This window comes from Mytilus edulis, chromosome 8, assembly GCF_963676685.1.
Source record: "Mytilus edulis chromosome 8, xbMytEdul2.2, whole genome shotgun sequence".
NCBI classification, from domain to species: Eukaryota; Metazoa; Mollusca; class Bivalvia; order Mytilida; family Mytilidae; genus Mytilus; species Mytilus edulis.
The window spans coordinates 46,175,069-46,195,906 of record NC_092351.1 but is presented as its reverse complement, the minus strand read 5'-3'; the positions used below and the strand labels follow the sequence as shown (position 1 = coordinate 46,195,906).

At 33.2% G+C, this 20,838-nt stretch overlaps 1 protein-coding gene across 3 annotated transcripts in view; it reads right to left on the bottom strand.

The window, feature by feature from the left end:
- Positions 1-19,396, bottom strand: part of LOC139485707 (uncharacterized) — a 28,642-nt gene extending 9,246 nt beyond the window's left edge. The window contains exons 1-6 of one of the 3 annotated variants that reach the window (XM_071270348.1): positions 19,167-19,396; positions 13,883-14,072; positions 11,535-11,614; positions 8,756-8,903; positions 7,240-7,320; positions 5,839-5,913 (exon numbers count right to left, since the gene is read on the bottom strand). In XM_071270348.1, the coding sequence (XP_071126449.1) occupies positions 5,839-5,913; positions 7,240-7,320; positions 8,756-8,903; positions 11,535-11,614; positions 13,883-14,065 (567 nt within the window). In that variant the 5' untranslated portion in view covers positions 14,066-14,072; positions 19,167-19,396. Of the gene's footprint in view, positions 1-5,838; positions 5,914-7,239; positions 7,321-8,755; positions 8,904-11,534; positions 11,615-13,882; positions 14,073-14,959; positions 15,160-19,166 lie in introns of those variants that run through there. The other 2 variants (XM_071270349.1, XM_071270347.1) reach the window with 2 other exon arrangements.
- Positions 19,397-20,838: the final 1,442 nt, after the last annotated feature.

The window sequence follows — 20,838 nt, the reverse complement described above, 5'->3', positions numbered from 1 at the left end:
CTGTTTACATATCTAATGACTGGGTGTTCTTCAAGTACCTGTTTACATATCTAATGGCTGGGTGTTCTTCAAGTACCTGTTTACATATCTAATGGCTGGGTGTTTTTCAAGTACCTGTTTACATATCTAATGACTGGGTGTTCTTCAAGTACCTGTTTACATATCTAATGGCTGGGTGTTCTTCAAGTACCTGTTTACATATCTAATGACTGGGTGTTCTTCAAGTACCTGTTTACATATCTAATGACTGGGTGTTTTTCAAGTACCTGTTTACATATCTAATGACTGGGTGTTCTTCAAGTACCTGTTTACATATCTAATGGCTGGGTGTTTTTCAAGTACCTGTTTACATATCTAATGACTGGGTGTTTTTCAAGTACCTGTTTACATATCTAATGACTGGGTGTTCTTCAAGTACCTGTTTACATATCTAATGGCTGGGTGTTCTTCAAGTACCTGTTTACATATCTAATGGCTGGGTGTTCTTCAAGTACCTGTTTACATATCTAATGGCTGGGTGTTCTTCAAGTACCTGTTTACATATCTAATGGCTGGGTGTTCTTCAAGTACCTGTTTACATATCTAATGACTGGGTGTTTTTCAAGTACCTGTTTACATATATAATGACTGGGTGTTTTTCAAGTACCTGTTTACATATCTAATGGCTGGGTGTTCTTCAAGTACCTGTTTACATATCTAATGGCTGGGTGTTCTTCAAGTACCTGTTTACATATCTAATGGCTGGGTGTTTTTCAAGTACCTGTTTACATATCTAATGACTGGGTGTTTTTCAAGTACCTGTTTACATATCTAATGACTGGGTGTTCTTCAAGTACCTGTTTACATATCTAATGACTGGGTGTTTTTCAAGTACCTGTTTACATATCTAATGGCTGGGTGTTTTTCAAGTACCTGTTTACATATCTAATGGCTGGGCCTGTTTACATATCTAATGACTGGGTGTTTTTCAAGTACCTGTTTACATATCTAATGGCTGGGTGTTCTTCAAGTACCTGTTTACATATCTAATGACTGGGTGTTCTTCAAGTACCTGTTTACATATCTAATGGCTGGGTGTTTTTTAAGTACCTGTTTACATATCTAATGACTGGGTGTTCTTCAAGTACCTGTTTACATATCTAATGACTGGGTGTTTTTCAAGTACCTGTTTACATATCTAATGACTGGGTGTTCTTCAAGTACCTGTTTACATATCTAATGGCTGGGTGTTCTTCAAGTACCTGTTTACATATCTAATGGCTGGGTGTTCTTCAAGTACCTGTTTACATATCTAATGACTGGGTGTTCTTCAAGTACCTGTTTACATATCTAATGGCTGGGTGTTCTTCAAGTACCTGTTTACATATCTAATGACTGGGTGTTTTTCAAGTACCTGTTTACATATCTAATGACTGGGTGTTCTTCAAGTACCTGTTTACATATCTAATGACTGGGTGTTTTTCAAGTACCTGTTTACATATCTAATGACTGGGTGTTCTTCAAGTACCTGTTTACATATCTAATGGCTGGGTGTTCTTATAGTACCTGTTTACATATCTAATGGCAGGGTGTTCTTCAAGTACCTGTTTACATATCTAATGGCTGGGTGTTTTTAAAGTACCTGTTTACATATCTAATGACTGGGTGTTTTTCAAGTACCTGTTTACATATCTAATGGCTGGCTGTTCTTCAAGTACCTGTTTACATATCTAATGACTGGGTGTTCTTCAAGTACCTGTTTACATATCTAATGGCTGGGTGTTTTTCAAGTACCTGTTTACATATCTAATGACTGGGTGTTTTTCAAGTACCTGTTTACATATCTAATGGCTGGGTGTTCTTATAGTACCTGTTTACATAACTTATGGCTGGGTGTTCTTATAGTACCTGTTTACATATCTAATGGCAGGGTGTTTTTCAAGTACCTGTTTACATATCTAATGACTGGGTGTTTTTCAAGTACCTGTTTACATATCTAATGGCTGGGTGTTCTTATAGTACCTGTTTACATAACTTATGGCTGGGTGTTCTTATAGTACCTGTTTACATATCTAATGGCAGGGTGTTCTTCAAGTACCTGTTTACATATCTAATGACTGGGTGTTCTTCAAGTACCTGTTTACATATCTAATGGCTGGGTGTTCTTATAGTACCTGTTTACATATCTAATGGCTGGGTGTTTTTCAAGTACTTGTTTACATATCTAATGACTGGGTGTTTTTCAAGTACCTGTTTACATAACTAATGACTGGGTGTTTTTCAAGTACCTGTTTACATATCTAATGACTGGGTGTTTTTCAAGTACCTGTTTACATATCTAATGGCTGGGTGTTCTTCAAGTACCTGTTTACATATCTAATGACTGGGTGTTCTTCAAGTACCTGTTTACATATCTAATGGCTGGGTGTTTTTCAAGTACCTGTTTACATATCTAATGGCTGGGTGTTTTTCAAGTACCTGTTTACATATCTAATGGCTGGGTGTTCTTATAGTACCTGTTTACATATCTAATGGCAGGGTGTTCTTCAAGTACTTGTTTACATATCTAATGGCTGGGTGTTTTTCAAGTACCTGTTTACATATCTAATGACTGGGTGTTCTTATAGTACCTGTTTACATATCTAATGGCAGGGTGTTCTTCAAGTACTTGTTTACATATCTAATGGCTGGGTGTTCTTCAAGTACCTTTTTACATATCTAATGGCTGGGTTTTCTTCAAGTACCTGTTTACATATCTAATGACTGGGTGTTCTTATAGTACCTGTTTACATAATTTTTTATCTAATGGCAGGGTGTTCTTCAAGTACCTGTTTACATATCTAATGGCAGGGTGTTCTTCAAGTACTTGTTTACATATCTAATGGCTGGGTGTTTTTCAAGTACCTGTTTACATATCTAATGACTGGGTGTTCTTCAAGTACCTGTTTACATATCTAATGGCTGGGTGTTTTTCAAGTACCTGTTTACATATCTAATGATTGGGTGTTCTTCAAGTACCTGTTTACATATCTAATGGCTGGGTGTTCTTCAAGTACCTGTTTACATATCTAATGGCTGGGTGTTTTTCAAGTACCTGTTTACATATCTAATGACTGGGTGTTCTTCAAGTACCTGTTAACATATCTAATGGCTGGGTGTTCTTCAAGTACCTGTTTACATATCTAATGACTGGGTGTTCTTCAAGTACCTGTTTACATATCTAATGACTGGGTGTTTTTCAAGTACCTGTTTACATATCTAATGACTGGGTGTTCTTCAAGTACCTGTTTACATATCTAATGGCTGGGTGTTCTTATAGTACCTGTTTACATATCTAATGGCAGGGTGTTCTTCAAGTACCTGTTTACATATCTAATGGCTGGGTGTTTTTCAAGTACCTGTTTACATATCTAATGACTGGGTGTTTTTCAAGTACCTGTTTACATATCTAATGGCTGGCTGTTCTTCAAGTACCTGTTTACATATCTAATGACTGGGTGTTCTTCAAGTACCTGTTTACATATCTAATGGCTGGGTGTTTTTCAAGTACCTGTTTACATATCTAATGACTGGGTGTTTTTCAAGTACCTGTTTACATATCTAAAGGCTGGGTGTTCTTATAGTACCTGTTTACATAACTTATGGCTGGGTGTTCTTATAGTACCTGTTTACATATCTAATGGCAGGGTGTTTTTCAAGTACCTGTTTACATATCTAATGACTGGATGTTTTTCAAGTACCTGTTTACATATCTAATGGCTGGGTGTTCTTATAGTACCTGTTTACATAACTTATGGCTGTGTGTTCTTATAGTACCTGTTTACATATCTAATGGCAGGGTGTTCTTCAAGTACCTGTTTACATATCTAATGACTGGGTGTTCTTCAAGTACCTGTTTACATATCTAATGGCTGGGTGTTCTTATAGTACCTGTTTACATATCTAATGGCTGGGTGTTTTTCAAGTACTTGTTTACATATCTAATGACTGGGTGTTTTTCAAGTACCTGTTTACATAACTAATGACTGGGTGTTTTTCAAGTACCTGTTTACATATCTAATGACTGGGTGTTTTTCAAGTACCTGTTTACATATCTAATGGCTGGGTGTTCTTCAAGTACCTGTTTACATATCTAATGACTGGGTGTTCTTCAAGTACCTGTTTACATATCTAATGGCTGGGTGTTTTTCAAGTACCTGTTTACATATCTAATGGCTGGGTGTTTTTCAAGTACCTGTTTACATATCTAATGGCTGGGTGTTCTTATAGTACCTGTTTACATATCTAATGGCAGGGTGTTCTTCAAGTACTTGTTTACATATCTAATGGCTGGGTGTTTTTCAAGTACCTGTTTACATATCTAATGACTGGGTGTTCTTATAGTACCTGTTTACATATCTAATGGCAGGGTGTTCTTCAAGTACTTGTTTACATATCTAATGGCTGGGTGTTCTTCAAGTACCTTTTTACATATCTAATGGCTGGGTTTTCTTCAAGTACCTGTTTACATATCTAATGACTGGGTGTTCTTATAGTACCTGTTTACATAATTTTTTATCTAATGGCAGGGTGTTCTTCAAGTACCTGTTTACATATCTAATGGCAGGGTGTTCTTCAAGTACTTGTTTACATATCTAATGGCTGGGTGTTTTTCAAGTACCTGTTTACATATCTAATGACTGGGTGTTCTTCAAGTACCTGTTTACATATCTAATGGCTGGGTGTTTTTCAAGTACCTGTTTACATATCTAATGATTGGGTGTTCTTCAAGTACCTGTTTACATATCTAATGGCTGGGTGTTCTTCAAGTACCTGTTTACATATCTAATGGCTGGGTGTTTTTCAAGTACCTGTTTACATATCTAATGACTGGGTGTTCTTCAAGTACCTGTTTACATATCTAATGGCTGGGTGTTCTTCAAGTACCTGTTTACATATCTAATGACTGGGTGTTCTTCAAGTACCTGTTTACATATCTAATGACTGGGTGTTTTTCAAGTACCTGTTTACATATCTAATGACTGGGTGTTCTTCAAGTACCTGTTTACATATCTAATGGCTGGGTGTTTTTCAAGTACCTGTTTACATATCTAATGACTGGGTGTTTTTCAAGTACCTGTTTACATATCTAATGACTGGGTGTTCTTTAAGTACCTGTTTACATATCTAATGGCTGGGTGTTCTTCAAGTACCTGTTTACATATCTAATGGCTGGGTGTTCTTCAAGTACCTGTTTACATATCTAATGGCTGGGTGTTCTTCAAGTACCTGTTTACATATCTAATGGCTGGGTGTTCTTCAAGTACCTGTTTACATATCTAATGGCTGGGTGTTCTTCAAGTACCTGTTTACATATCTAATGAATGGGTGTTTTTCAAGTACCTGTTTACATATCTAATGACTGGGTGTTCTTCAAGTACCTGTTTACATATCTAATGGCTGGGTGTTTTTCAAGTACCTGTTTACATATCTAATGACTGGGTGTTTTTCAAGTACCTGTTTACATATCTAATGGCTGGGTGTTTTTCAAGTACCTGTTTACATATCTAATGACTGGGTGTTTTTCAAGTACCTGTTTACATATCTAATGGCTGGGTGTTCTTCAAGTACCTGTTTACATATCTAATGGCTGGGTGTTCTTCAAGTACCTGTTTACATATCTAATGACTGGGTGTTCTTCAAGTACCTGTTTACATATCTAATGACTGGGTGTTCTTCAAGTACCTGTTTACATATCTAATGACTGGGTGTTTTTCAAGTACCTGTTTACATATCTAATGGCTGGGTGTTCTTATATCATTTTCTGATTGACATTGAACCAACACTTCTTTAACTAAAATATGTGCATTCCATACTTACTTGTAGCAAAGACTTTGACGTCTCCCCTGAAAACTGTTTCTGTAGTTGTGATATATCTTCCGTTTCCCTTGGATCCTAAAATATAAGGTTTGAACATGAGACATCTATACACCAAAGACCAAATGATGGGGATGTAAACAACATTTACTGTTATAATTACACGGCCTTAAACAATTAGCAAAACCAATACCGTATGGTGATGCAAAAGTCTCCTCCATAACATAATATGAAACAATAATAAAATGATACCCCACTACCTAATTTAACTGCCACAAACTACAACCCCCTAAACAATTAGCGAAACCAATACCGTATAGTGTTGTAAAAGTTCTACGATAACATAATATGAAACAAAAATAAGAGAAAATCTACGACCTTACTGAACTATAACAAACTACAACCCCCTGACTTAGGGAGCTACCATTTGATTTTTATGGGGGGGGGGGGGGGGGGGGGGCTAGGAGCAAAAATTTTGTCCTGCCTTTTTTTTAAGCTGTAATCTCTGTCCTGCCTTTTTATTTTTCACTCTGTTCGCTCCTGCCTTCTTTTTTTTTTAGTTTATCCTGACTTTTTTTTTACATAAATTGTCGTCCTGACTTTTTTTTTTGCAAGTGTCTCATCCTGCCTTTTTTTTTACTCAAAACTCCTGTCCTGCCTATTTTTTTCGAATTTCATCCTAGCCCCCCCATAAAAATTAAATGGTAGCTCCCTTAGGAAAGGCATATAAAGAATGTGGCGATGTTCAACATGTTAAAATTTGGGAGCACTCAACTCTTTTCCAACACGGTACACTGCAGTGTCTTACATAATGAGTACAAACTATAAAATCCGCTGGAAAAGGCTTGACTTATCAGATAAGCCCTAGAATAAAAGCACCTATCACAAAGGACACAAAGCACCTCTTGGTGGTACTTTTAGATACTGAATGCTAGTTCTTTATATAATACATAATCCGTTACAAAAACAATGTTGTTCGTATGATTATCAAGAGTCATAAAAAGTAATGTGATTTATCTGCATTTATGAACCCCGCCGCATTTTTGTGAACCTCTGGCCTTTTTTGATCTTGTATGTTTTTTTTTATTTATTTAAGTTCATTTATTTGTTTTTGAGTTCCGTTTGATGTCCATTTTCAATTAACTTGTACACATATGTATATAAGGGCCAGCTGAAGCTCGCCTTCAGGTGCGTAATGTTCTTGCTGTGCTGAAGACCCATTTGTGTCCTTCGGCTGTTTTCTGCTCTTTTATTGGATTGTTGTCTCTTGGACATATTTTCAATTTCCATTATCAATTTTATGTATTATGTATCCCTAAAAAGTTTGTATGTAAATCTGATCTTCTTAAACATAATTAATATATAAACATTTCAACATTTAAATTTATAAAAATAAGAACTCACTGTTTTTTGTGATATAAGATTATCTTTGACCATACTATCTCGATTACATTTATGTAATTTCTCACAATGATTATAACATTCCTGAAATATATTAAGTACTTTATAAAACATGGGTTGTCAACAAACAAATACAAAGAAATAAAAGAAAAAATCGGGAATATATGGTGCATATCGCGTAGTAGGCAGTGATTAATATAAAATCTGTACCAAAGGGGAAATCACGAAAAAGACCATACTTACAGTTGAAGGCCATAAAAAAAAACACAAAAAAGTACTCGATGTTCGTCTAATAATTGGACAATTGAGCAATATCAGGAACAGCAAATGCTTGAGAAGAATGGGCACAGCACTGCAAGCATTGCATTTCCTTACCTAACATAGTAGCATTCGCCGTGCCGATCGCAGCATTGAAAATAACATAATAGTAGCATCGCCGTGCCGATCGCAGCATTGAAAATAACATAATAGTAGCATCGCCGTGCCGATCGCAGCATTGAAAATAACATAATAGTAACATTCGCCGTGCCGATCGTAGCACTGAAAATAACATAATAGTAGCATCGCCGTGCCGATCGTAGCACTGAAAATAACATAATAGTAGCATTCGCAGTGCCGATCGCAGCATTGAAAATAACATAATAGTAGCATTCGCCGTGCCGATCGCCGCATTGAAACTAACATAATAGTAGCATTCGCCGTGCCGATCACGGCATTGAAGATAATGGTATGATTGATATCGAGAGAAGACATTTGTTTATTACTGAAAATCATATTGGACCTAGGTAAAATACAACCCATACTGTGTAGTTTGTGTCGTTAGGTGGCTGCAATATTGCCGTATTTCCTTTATTTTCATCCTTATTCTTAAATTACTTTTCAGCATTTATAATTATGCCGGTTTTGTTATGTCGCCACTAAAGGTTTTGTGTTTTGCTTCTTTTTTTTTTTTTGATTTAAATCAACATGTACTATATCCATGTTGAGCATTAGGTTATATGGGTATTTCTTCTCGGTAACAGTTCATTTTGGAGTCAATTTTTTTTTATTCAGAGGCAATGATTTGGATTTAAACAAATAACGCTTAATTACCGGATGTAAATTGCATAAAAAAATATGTATATTGTTGGAAATATAAAATGTATTTTTACTCGCTATGAAACAAGAATCTCGCTTTTCGCCCTGTTTCAAATATTTTTACATTTTCCGACAATGTACATAATTTATATCGAATACGTATAACTAACGTATTTTGGTCACATAATCGTATCATCTCTTTTCTTTAACCTTAAACATAACAAATAATTGAACTTTTATTTTGATACTTTTGCATTCTTGAATTTCAAACATTTGGTTTTGACGATTTTCGATCGATATATTCTTAACACACTAAATGGATATATATTGCCGTTGCATTTGTACCACATGAAAGCTTTTTATTACTGGTGTAAGTCGAACAACGAATCAAGTTAGGTAAAGGAACAGTAAAATTGATTGCTTCTTCAATGCAAAAAGATACCTTTAAGATTTCACATGTTTTCTCAGCACTACCAAGTAACTCGCACATATGCTTTCTCTCGGTCGCACAGAACATGATGTATTTTTCTCGGAACTGCAATCTGTCGTCTGCTTTGGGTTGCTCTTTTGATTTCGTCACAGACTGAAGCCTTTGGTAAAATAAAAGGGAAATGTATAGACAATGGTGTGATTACAGGAAATGCATCGACAATGGTGTGATTACAGGAAATGTCTGCAAAATGGCATTTTAGGCATATTCCTTTTTATATAAATGTATGATTGTCAATGGTAAAATTTAAATAACAAGATGTGGTGCTTGTACGACTGCCAATGATACATAGCCAGTCACCCGAGTCCAGTTATCGTCATAGTGGGTGAAAACAGACTAATATCCATATACCATGTGAACATATAGAGAAAGTGCTTTGAATTTCCTTAATTTGGATATTATTGGTGTTTGTGAAACCTTCTTAAAAAGCGATGATAATATTGAAATTAGTGGTTATCAATGGTATGGCCATAATAGAAAGTTTAAAAATGCTAAAATGAAGAGAGGATCTGGTGGTGTGGGTGTGTTGATAAAAGATGAAGTCATGTAATATTTTTGCTGACATTTTGAATAAGCGTTTCAATAGATGTCTTAATGAAAATGAAAGTTTATGTGATGAACAGAACGGTTTTCGAAAAGGTAGAAACTGTTCAGATCATGTTTATGTATTAGATAATATTGTCAAAAGCAGAAAAAAGGCAGAAAAGGATACATTTGTATGTTTTGTTGACGCAAAGAAAGCATTTGATACTGTTGATAGAGACTGTCTACTATTTAAATTGAGAAAAAATTGTATTAGCGGTACATTTTAAATTTTATTACTTCTTTTACAGTAATGTCAATTGTGCCGTCAGAGTAAATAACTTTATGACATCCTTTTTTCCTGTTGCTCTTGGTGTAAGCAAGGCTGTGTTTTATCGCCGACTTTACTTTCTATCTATGTTAATGATTTAGTCTCAGATATTAAAGAAGCAAATTGTGGTATTCAAATAGATGAAATAATGGTCTTTATGTTATTATATGCTCATGACATTGCATTGATTGCACCTGATGCAGAGAAACTGCAAAAGCAGTTTGACATTTTAAACAAGTGGTGTGAAAAGTGGAGATTAACTCTAAATAAAAACAAAATTAAAATTGTATATTTTAGAAATAAATCTATACAAAGAAGTAAATTAAATCTTCAGTTCAAATGTGGTGAACTTTGTCTTGAATATGCAGCTTGTTATAAATATCTTGGTGTACTTTGGAATGAATATTCGGATTATTCTATAATTGCCAAAAAATTGTATAAATCAGCTAATGGAGCTCTTCATGTTATTAAAGCAAAATTTTGTAAAACTGGTGGTATGAATTTTGATGTATTTACTAAATTATATGACACTTTAGTCAAACCCATTTTTACATATGCTTCCAGTGTATGGGGCATTAATATACATAATTGTATAAATAGTTTGCAAAACAATGCTTGTAATTTTTGTTTTTTGTCAGGTGATGCACTACTAAAAGTTGAAGTTTTAAAACTATGGAATCGTCTTAAATGTGACAATACCAGCAATATTTATAAAAAGGTTCATACCTGGGCGATTAGAAGAAAATCGTCATGGGATTATAAGAGTTTTACAGTTAGCTCGTAAATATAGTTTGCTTCAAAATGTAGAAGATGAAATTAATATGAGTAATATATGGGATTCTATACAAACGTTTGAAAAAGAATCTTGGCACCATGAAGTAAGGAATGATAAAAATAATGCCAATGCTAATAAATTAAGATTTTATAGATTGTTTGAAAATTGTATTGGTACGGAGCCTTATGTAAAGGTTTAATAATAGATGCCACCGACGTACTTTGTCACTATTCAGAACTGGTTCGTCACAACTTAAAGTTGAAACAGGTCGATATGCTAGCCCACCAGAACCTCTACAAGACCGTTTATGTATTTTTTGTGATAGTTGCCAAATTGAAGATGAAACACACTTTCTTTTTAATTGTTGTTTTTACTCTGATATCAGACATGAATTATATGCCAAAGCCTGTCTTTTAAATGTTCATTTTGAGTATTTATGCGATATTGAAAAACTTCGTTATCTTACATGTATGTGTAACGAGAATATGGTTCCTTTTTTAGCTAGTTCCCTTTATCATATGTTTTATCGACGAAAACAGGTTCTTATGACTTTATGTGTATATATATATATATAGATATTGTAATGGATGGTGACACTTTAATAAAATAAATCTTACCTTATCATATAAATATGTTGACAATATTTCTTATAGAAAATTAAGACATGCATGTATAAACGCAAAATAATCTCCAGATTTATGATATTTTTAGCTTCTGTCAACATTTATAGATTAATTAACAATCCTTCATTTTTCAATTAATTTCTGCTTCACTAATTTTTTTCATGTGTTTTTTTGTTTTAATATTCGTGTAATTTTCATGAGTTTTTGACAAAAGAATAAAAACAAATATCAAGGAAGACAAGTGTCGAATAATATGTGGTTATATAATTATGTATATTTCACATGGTTTATCAAGTCCTTGAAATATCTAACATACCATCATGGTAGATCGCATGACCTTGTTTATGTGATTAACTTTATAAATTTGTTATAAATTAAGTGGTAAAAATGTTAATTTTTCATATAGTTGACATAAGAACTAACTTACAAAATCTAAAAAAAATCTGAATTTTTTTTTTAAAACTACTTAAATTATTATACCTCATTCGTATAGTTTCAATTTCCATGGATTCTTCAGTAATCTGTTTCTCTATGTTATCCATTTTTGTGGTCTCTTTTGTCTTATGGAAAATAAACGAAACTAATTAACTCTAAAATAGAATGTTATGGTGTGGTAATTATAACCCAACATGTTGTATCTACATGTAATCTTTGTGATGCTGTCTACTGACAGCAGGGTAAACATAAATTCTGAGAACGTCTAAAAGAAAACGTAAATAGCCTAATATATTCCCCTCAATTTATTTTCAGATCAGAACTTTTCTGCATATTTATAAATATATCTGGCTTTCAAATATTTTTATTTGACCGTTTCTGATGATGGTACATGTAAGTCAAGAATAGGGCTTCTGACGCAGGAAATTTATATATTACAAATGTATAATGTGTTATTTTCATCACATGGTCGAAACAAATGCTGGTGGACTGTCGTCAGTCTTTGTGTGTATCATCAGTTTAAAAAAAAAACCTCTTCGGAACCGACATGATATATACCATTCTTTTTTTCTCGAAATTTCCTCGTTGATAAACTATATAATTTATAAGAAGTTGATATAAGCTAAAAAGTCCCAATTCCACCAGATGAAATTAACCTGAGATGAATTTGACTTCTGTGTACAATGTAGGTCCCGTCAGGTAATATCGCTAATGACGTTTTTACATTTTTATTTACCCCTAGATTTAAATTTTACAGTTCATATTAGACATGTATATATACATGTAGCAATAATACCACATCTTCTTTTTTATTTATAGAACAGAAATAAGTACGTATCGTACTATAAGATTTTCTATTTGAGGAAACAACGTGTTATCAATAGGGCAACAATAGAATGTGAAGTTTTTTTTATTTGTTCTGTTACAAAATCAAGGAAACTTAAATTATATAATGATGTTTTTGAGAAGAAAAAAAAACCAAATATTTGTTGATTTATTTGATGTCATAGTGACAGAGAGGGTGTGGTGTTTACATTCTTTTCAATCTGTCAACTTCCTTGTACATTCGTTTCTTAAGTAATATTTTTATAACAATTTTTTAAACTAGTGTACATCTTTTTAAAAAATGAATATATACATATACCATGCTGAGTTTCACCGTTTTGGTTACAAATTTATATTATTTATTATGTAATAAAAGTGTGCATACTGAAACAATTTCAGTTTTATATGTTTTTTTATTGTATTTATTACAGAAGCATTTTCAATCTGATATAATTCAATATACACTTGTCTCTTAGAATTAAACTCCAATGTTGTGTATAGCTGTTTCTAAAGTTTATGTTAGTTTTAGAACTGTGTTCTTTTCCAAAATAAAAGAAATCCTATACAGCATAGTACTGTACCAATAACTCCTGAGTGATACACAGTTCAACACAAAATTTATCAACGTCATCTTAAAAAAGTTTGTTGAAAACAAACGAGTATTGTGAGATCTGTACTTTGTGTCGTTTGTTTTTAAAATAGCTGTTCTATCAATCTTTTGAGTTAATCCAAGTGAGTTTTACAATATGCAATTATATTCTGAGCTGTACACTATTGCTACATATGTGAGCGATTTCAATCTGTTTAACCGTCCAAATATTTTATGCACATGTGCCAAGTCAAGAGCCATTAATTCAACGGCTGTCGTTTATGCATGTCTGTCATATTTTCTGATAAATCAGACCGTTGTTTTTGTAAAATGAAATGATCTAAATTTAGGCATGTCGCGAGCCCTTTTATATGTATTATTGTTGAAGGTCGTGGTGACCTGTACTTCCTTACTTCAGCGTTATTTTGACTCTGGTGGAAAGTATCTCATCGACTATCATACCAATTTAAAAAAAAATCCTTATTGTATAAGTTTTGGTCATTAAATGAATAGCTTTTGTCCTTATTCTGTGAAATACGAATATATAACGCTTGTTAAATTCGGTATTTGACATGAACTTTTTGGTAATGAATGAATGCAACAACTTTTTTGCAATCCATATTTGAAAGCTTTTATTGTCTTATCTCTTAGGTATCTACTTTTGCACAATTTTGTATTTACCCATGCAGGATTTTTAAAATATTTAATACTACAATCTAAGACGTAATTGATTGTATTCGGAGCAAGGTTGTGTTCTTAGAAGTACGAAGACGGCTTGGTACAATGGCGGATGATAAAACTAGCCATGATCCTTCAATTACGATATTCCTTAAATGTTAAGAAACTTTAATCAAGGCTAGAGCCCATGTCAAAAATCAGTTCCTTTATTTTTACAGGATCACACCACAGGTGTGTATGTATTTTTAAAAAAAGAATTTAAAAACATTAAACAAAAAAACAACGAAACCAAAAACAATACCTTGATTTCCTTGATAAGCTTCTGAAGATCTGTTACTTGATTTAAAACTTGCTCATTCGCATTGTCCGTATCAACACTTAATAAATATTTGTCGAACGATCTTCTGGCATGGTCATGTTTTGGCGAAGAAAAGCCGCCATTTAACTCTCCGTGTTTGGAGGAACGTATGTCTTTCATTTCCATTTCTGTACTAAAAAGTATATCAACATATTAGTAATATAGCAATATCAATATATCAGTGGAAAATCAAATAAGTTGTATTTTTTTCCACCATCTTTTCCTGGTCAAAATCCTCATTATTCCAATTTCTTCGGGTTATTCTGGTGTGGTTTGATCATTAAATACATGTTCTTCCAATTAAATATCAATATATGTACTAACCAATTAGTATTGCTCTTGTTTGTTTCCTGTTTTTTTTAAGTATAATTGGTATTACGACCTTTTAAAGGTTATTTTTGGATTAATTAATTTCAAAATGGGATTTTTCTATAATGGAGAAGAAAAAAAAATCCAAATATTTTGTACAGAACTACACTAGTGGAAGAAGGGGGAATTTGTAGAATTGCTACATAGTTGTATATTGTTTTACCTAAATAAAGCCCAATACAGCTTTTAAACTGTGGCTCTTTTTTATTATTATTAATAAACAGAATTGTAAATTATTGCACTTGGTCTCTTAATGTCTGCAGTCTAACAATTATGAAAATAAATAAAAATATATATAAAAAAAAAAATATAAAAAAATATTTGAAAGTCAAGTTATTATGGAAACAAAGTACAAGATATTATAATTATATGCATCATATAATTCATATTATCAAGTTTAAACATGTTAAAGAGGGATTATTATAACTATCATTTACATTCCCAAAGATGTATTTAAACAATCAGCTACAACAAAGATGTCCAAATAAATAGAACATCTATTCAAATTATTAAATACAAAGTAACAATGCGTATGATGTTAAAATACACACATTTGTTCTAATAATTACACATTATACAATAACATCGTACATGTATATTGGACAAGCTCCATTAAAAAAAAATACACAAAACAAGACAAATGATACTCACATAGTGCTACTGTACACTAATCTACAAGGACTAGTAGTCTTAGACTTAGCATTATCCATTGTCGTTTTTTACAATTTTGAGTCGGAAATAATAGCAAATCTATTCAATCATGTGTCAATACACATCCCTTATACTTCCTTATATAATAGTTTAACTATACAATACTTATAATGTGTATCCAGGACATTGAAACTAACAATATATCTATAGCTACAAATAGGTTTTAATATATATTTGAAAACTTGAATTGGTCCAATCGGTCTACCCGGACCAAAGTCTTACTGATTTATTTTCTCAATATACATTGTCGACTTTCAAAATGATTTTTTAGCATTCATACGCAGTTGATATGTCTCATGCCAAAAATGAGCGGGGGAGGGTGCAGTGGATAGTCCTCTTACGTCCTTTCCCCTGTCTCATATTTCATTTCTTCCAGTCTTTCTTCACATTTTCCTCCCACAGAGACAATAAAGAATTTCAGCAATAATATGCCCACCATTTATTATAATAATCATAGGCGGATCCTGTGGGCCCCCCCTTTTCGGGGGGGGGGGGGGGGGGATTTGGTTGATAATATAGGGAATCACTGAAGCATGAATGGAGCGGGCCCCCCTTAGGTCAGTCAGCGGGCCCCCTTCTGGATCCGCCACTGATAATTATTAAGTGCGATATAGTAATATGTAAATTTTAGAATCATACCAATAAACAGGAGGAGAAAACATGAATAAGTCACCCGTAAGAGTCCCGTAAAAAAACAGAAATTACCTACGTCATAATCTAAGTGAGCAGGTTTCTTTAGTAGATGCTACTGATGTATAATAGTTGGTTTTTATTTTGAAACATGTTGCTCGAAATTAAGTTTTCCGTCTAAGGCTGAGTGTTGTGTATCTGTTTGTCGTCATTCATCTGGCTTTTGTCTTCTATTAAAAATAAGGGATTTAGAAACAAGACAGTGTCTTGTTATAAAATATAACTTTGATGTTTGCGTATGGTCAACGACAAGTTTATCTTCGCATAGTCAGTGTTAAAACATGTCCGTCTCAAATCAGGGGCCTGTAGTTCCGTGGTTGCCGTTGGTTCATGTTTGTCGTATGTGTTTTTCGTAAATTGCTTTATTGTAAGTTTGGCCTTTCGTTTTGTCAATTGAAACATTTGATATTTTTCATTTAAGTGCCTTTTACAACCTATACAACTGTATGGGGTTTTCTCGCTGTTGAACGACATGCAGTTGCCTATAAGTGCTTACATTATGTACATGTACATGCACTTCATTTGAACTGTAATGCATATGTGTCTTATTGCCATTCTTACCACCCCGTCACATTATTTATATCTGTACAGATGAAACAATAACGTGATTTTATAAAATTCTGCCAAAATTTATAGACTGAAGTTTGTTTCTCTTTTATACACGGACTTACAAAGAAGCAGGATGCATTTGTCAAGCAACAGTAAAAATGAGTAACCCCTTCTCAACCGTTTTGTTTTAGCGTGTACAACTAACGTCCTAACTACATGTATCTATAAGTTTTAAATCGACCTAAATGATTGTACAACTTGACACTGTGTCTAAACACACTCCACATACATATAACAATTAAAACAGTTAGTAGGGTCTTCCGTTTTTAGCCACCAACCTGATAAAATGACAGTGTTTGGTTTAATTTAACAAAGTGACAGTCACAGTGACGTCATAAACATACACGTGAAAACCTCAGATTAGCGGAGCCTATTCCTAGCTTTACATTCTCTGACATAAAGGAAAACTTCATTTTGTAAGTTAGTAAAATTTAAAACATTTTGGACTATGTGTATTACATCATAATCAATTATGAAAATTGTATTTGAGTAGCAATATCGAGGTTTTACTGTTTTTCGGGAAATTTTCGAGGGTATCTTTTTTTTAGATAAGTTTGCCAGACGCATTTTCGCTAAATATTTGCCCTCTGCAAACTGTTCACTGTCTATTTTAACACGCGAAACATTAACAAACCCTTTGAAAATTTAACTACCCCAGTCGAAATTTCGAACAAAGACCGACGCAAAATTATCCGATATACGGTCTTTGATTTATTTGACGATCAACCATCAGTTAGACGGCTACCCATCATGTTATTGGATCAAGTTGAAATTGGCACATTTATTAAACAAATGGGCATTACGTATGCTGTACACTGCTTTGTTTTCTTGACGTCTTAACTGAAATCTATTTTTTTCGTTAGAACTTTTTTTAAACAATCATAATATGAAAAAGAAGACAAGGAACATACCTCAAAGAAACAAAACACTAACAGACAAACATAACCAAAAATCATCAAGGAAAAGTGTATTTTTTCATTCAACTCTTCATTATTGGTCTCAAGTACCGAACTTGCAAAACGTGCACAAAAGAACACAATATATATACAATAAGATCAGTACCGGAAATAAACTTTTAAGGATAAAATAATTATATAATAAACTGAAAAGGCTTCCTTATGAGTTTTGCACTGAGAAGGACTTTTACAAATGAATTGGTTAAGTAGTGTATGTTTCTTGTATTGATCAATTTGACGAAACGTGATTTACTTTAATTGTGATAGCTAAAATGATTAAATGTACATATATGTGTGACTAGAAAAAAGTAGGGCCAATTTCTCCTTGATATTGCACACCGAGTTTGTTTACAAAATGTCTTTCGATCTTGTAATACTACAATTAACTGCTTAATTATAATGGCTTCACATATTTACTTTCAAAGTGGGTATACTGTCCTAAGTCAGGAACCTGATGTTTAGTGGTTGTTGTTTATTGACGTGGTTAATACGTGTTTCTCGTTACTCGTTTTTATTTATATAAGACCGTTGTTTTTCCTGTTTCAATTGTTTTAGGGAGCTACCATTTGATTTTTATGGGGGGGGGGGCTAGGATGAAAAATTTTGTCCTGCAGTTTTTTTTAGTTGTAATCCCTGTCCTGCCTTTTTATTTTTCACTCTATTCGGTCCTGCCTTTTTATTTCATTAGTTTATCCTGACTTTTTCTACCTAAATTGTCATCCTGCCTTTTTTTTTGCAAAGCATCTCATCCTGCCTTTTTTTTTTTACTCAAAACTCCTGTCCTGCCTATTTTTTTCAAATGTCATCCTAGCCCCCCCCCCCCCCCCCCCCCCCCATAAAAATCAAATGGTAGCTCCCTTACTCTAGTCGTTTGTTGGGGCCCTTTATAGTATGCTGATTCGGTGTGAGCCAAGGATACATCTTGAAGGCCATATTTTGTCCAATTGATATATTTATATGTTCCCATCATTTCCTATCAACTCCCAAAATTGACTAAAATGTGGATTTTTATCATCTCTAAATGTTTATTCCAAAGGACTAGGTATATTAGAAGGTACTATAAATAAATCCAGAACTTGTTCGTAGATAAATCAAGTTTGCTAAATAAAGACAACCTTTCTGGTATGACATTTTAGTGCGAACGTCCTTAATGAATTTTATTAAATAAGTATATCATGTATATGATAATCAAAATTGGATACCCATATGCATGCATAATGCTTATAACAACATATGATCAAATTGCCGAAAGACCCCCTTCTAAATTATTGAACATTTTAAATTATAAATCAGCAACAATATCTTGGTGTGAATTTTAAAATACACCCTTTTGTGCTTATGCCCTCAACATTGCTCAAGGTGTATCTAACATGTCATATAAAAATTGATTAGCATATCAAATATATATATATATATATATATATATATATCCACACGTAAACAATGTTGACAAATCTTTAAAATATAACATTTCATTGATTATTTTCCGTAAAATTTATAACTCGATTTCATTCTCAAAACGGATCTGTCCCTTTGAGGGAAACGAGTGCAGTGGATACCATATATAATATACATATATTCTTTTTTCTTTTACCATGTTTACTGTACCGATTGGAAATTGTTTTTCTTTTTTATAGGACAGTCGATTTAATGAGGTTAATGCACAGTATTTATATCTTGGTCACGATCTTCGAAGTATTGACCCTGTCTGACCAACAGACAATTCACTTGCGTCTGAAGGCCGGTGACCCCATACCTACCCAATAATATACTCAAGGATACATAAATATTTCAAACAAAATATATACATTTATGTCTTTTTATCTAACGGTTTCTATCTGTGACATCATTCCCAGTATCCATCGAACAAAATAAAAAAAGATAATATTTACCTGATTCTTTAACCGTCCTTATTTACTTTCGTTTCAAGTATTTCCATATTTTGATGAATCACCTAGCTAAAAATGACACTTGAAAGGCAATTCTTAAGTAACAGTATGTATTTTCTTAAAATATAGGCGTAGTTATTTTACTTCCGTGTTTCATATCGAACGTGAATACTCATGCCCCCTTATCAATATGGGTCACCGGTACTTGTTTTGTGGTTGACAAATATTCTATTTTTAAATCATAAGATATGGTACGTCATATTTAAATCTTTTCAGTAGGTGTATAAATAAAACAGATTTAAAGGAAAACAAACGAAAAACAATCCCCAAACGGCGATATAATTAAGGAACGTTTTCGTTTACTTATTCAAAAGATGATAAAACTGATAAGGCAGCAACCACTTAACTTCTAGGGGGTTAAAGTTTTTATGTCGGAGTCAATGGTAAGAAGTTTTCCAACGCAATCATTTTTGTTTTAATATTTAACACGCTAAGGTATGGGTAACATCTGGATTGAGAATATGTTTTTTGTCATCATTTATTTTTTACCCCCCCCCCTTTTATTAAGTTAAATGGGCGTTCCCTAATACGTTTGTACATGTGCAGCTGATACAGAATCAATCTAGATCCAGGTATATAAATCACACCTACTTTCATTTTGTAGAGCCATATAATTGTTCTCTGATAGATATCTTTGTGTTCACTTCAGATCTGTACTTAAAATATTAAAGACTTTTTTCTTACTAATGATAAGCCTAATTTATAGACCAATAAAGTATTATAATATAAAACACTTCAATTGTATATAGAATGAAATCTACTGCGCCCGGTCGTTCAAATGTATATATTTAATCAATGCTTAGGATCCGTCCGTTCGACAGTGTGGTACAAATAAATACGTAGATACCTTTATTTGGAACGGGGTCGTTACTTCAAATCCGAGATGACGTATACTGAATGACCAACGTTATCTGTACTTAAAATTAGCCTTGCAACAATTCCTTGAGACAAGTTTTACCCCTACCCTTTTTTTGCGATGGTATTCAAAATTTATCGTCCTCGATCACGATTGTACCACTCAAGTAAACATTGATATATACATTCGTTGATTTTATCTGTTATAATATATGTGATGATCGATACATATAAACTGATATAGTATCTATCCCAAATTCATGTATTTGGTTTTGATGTTATATTTGTTATTCTCATAGGATTTTATCTAATGCTTAGTCCGTTTCTGTGTGTGTTATTATATTTATTGCGTTTCCCACAGTTTTAGTTTGTTACCCCGATTTTGTTTTTTGTCCATGGATTTATGAGTTATGAACAGCGGTATACTACTGTTGCCTTTATACATGTAGTGAGTGTTTTAAACACGCTTTGAATATTTGTCTATAAACGTTATTCAAACAAGAATGATCACTGTTCATTTTTTTATAAACACAAATGAATCTTACATGTTTCATTTGTCTTAGGTTGTGATATTGCATTTTTCTGTTTACCTGACTATCAAAACAATCTGGTCATTCTGGATATCAAAAAGAGTTAAAATATTTCATTTCAAATATAGTTCAAGTTTACGAAGGTATATAAGAAGCAGTGGTTATTTATTTGATTAAGCACATGTCTTATCTTATATACTATACGACGTATGTCACACGTATTGCAAACA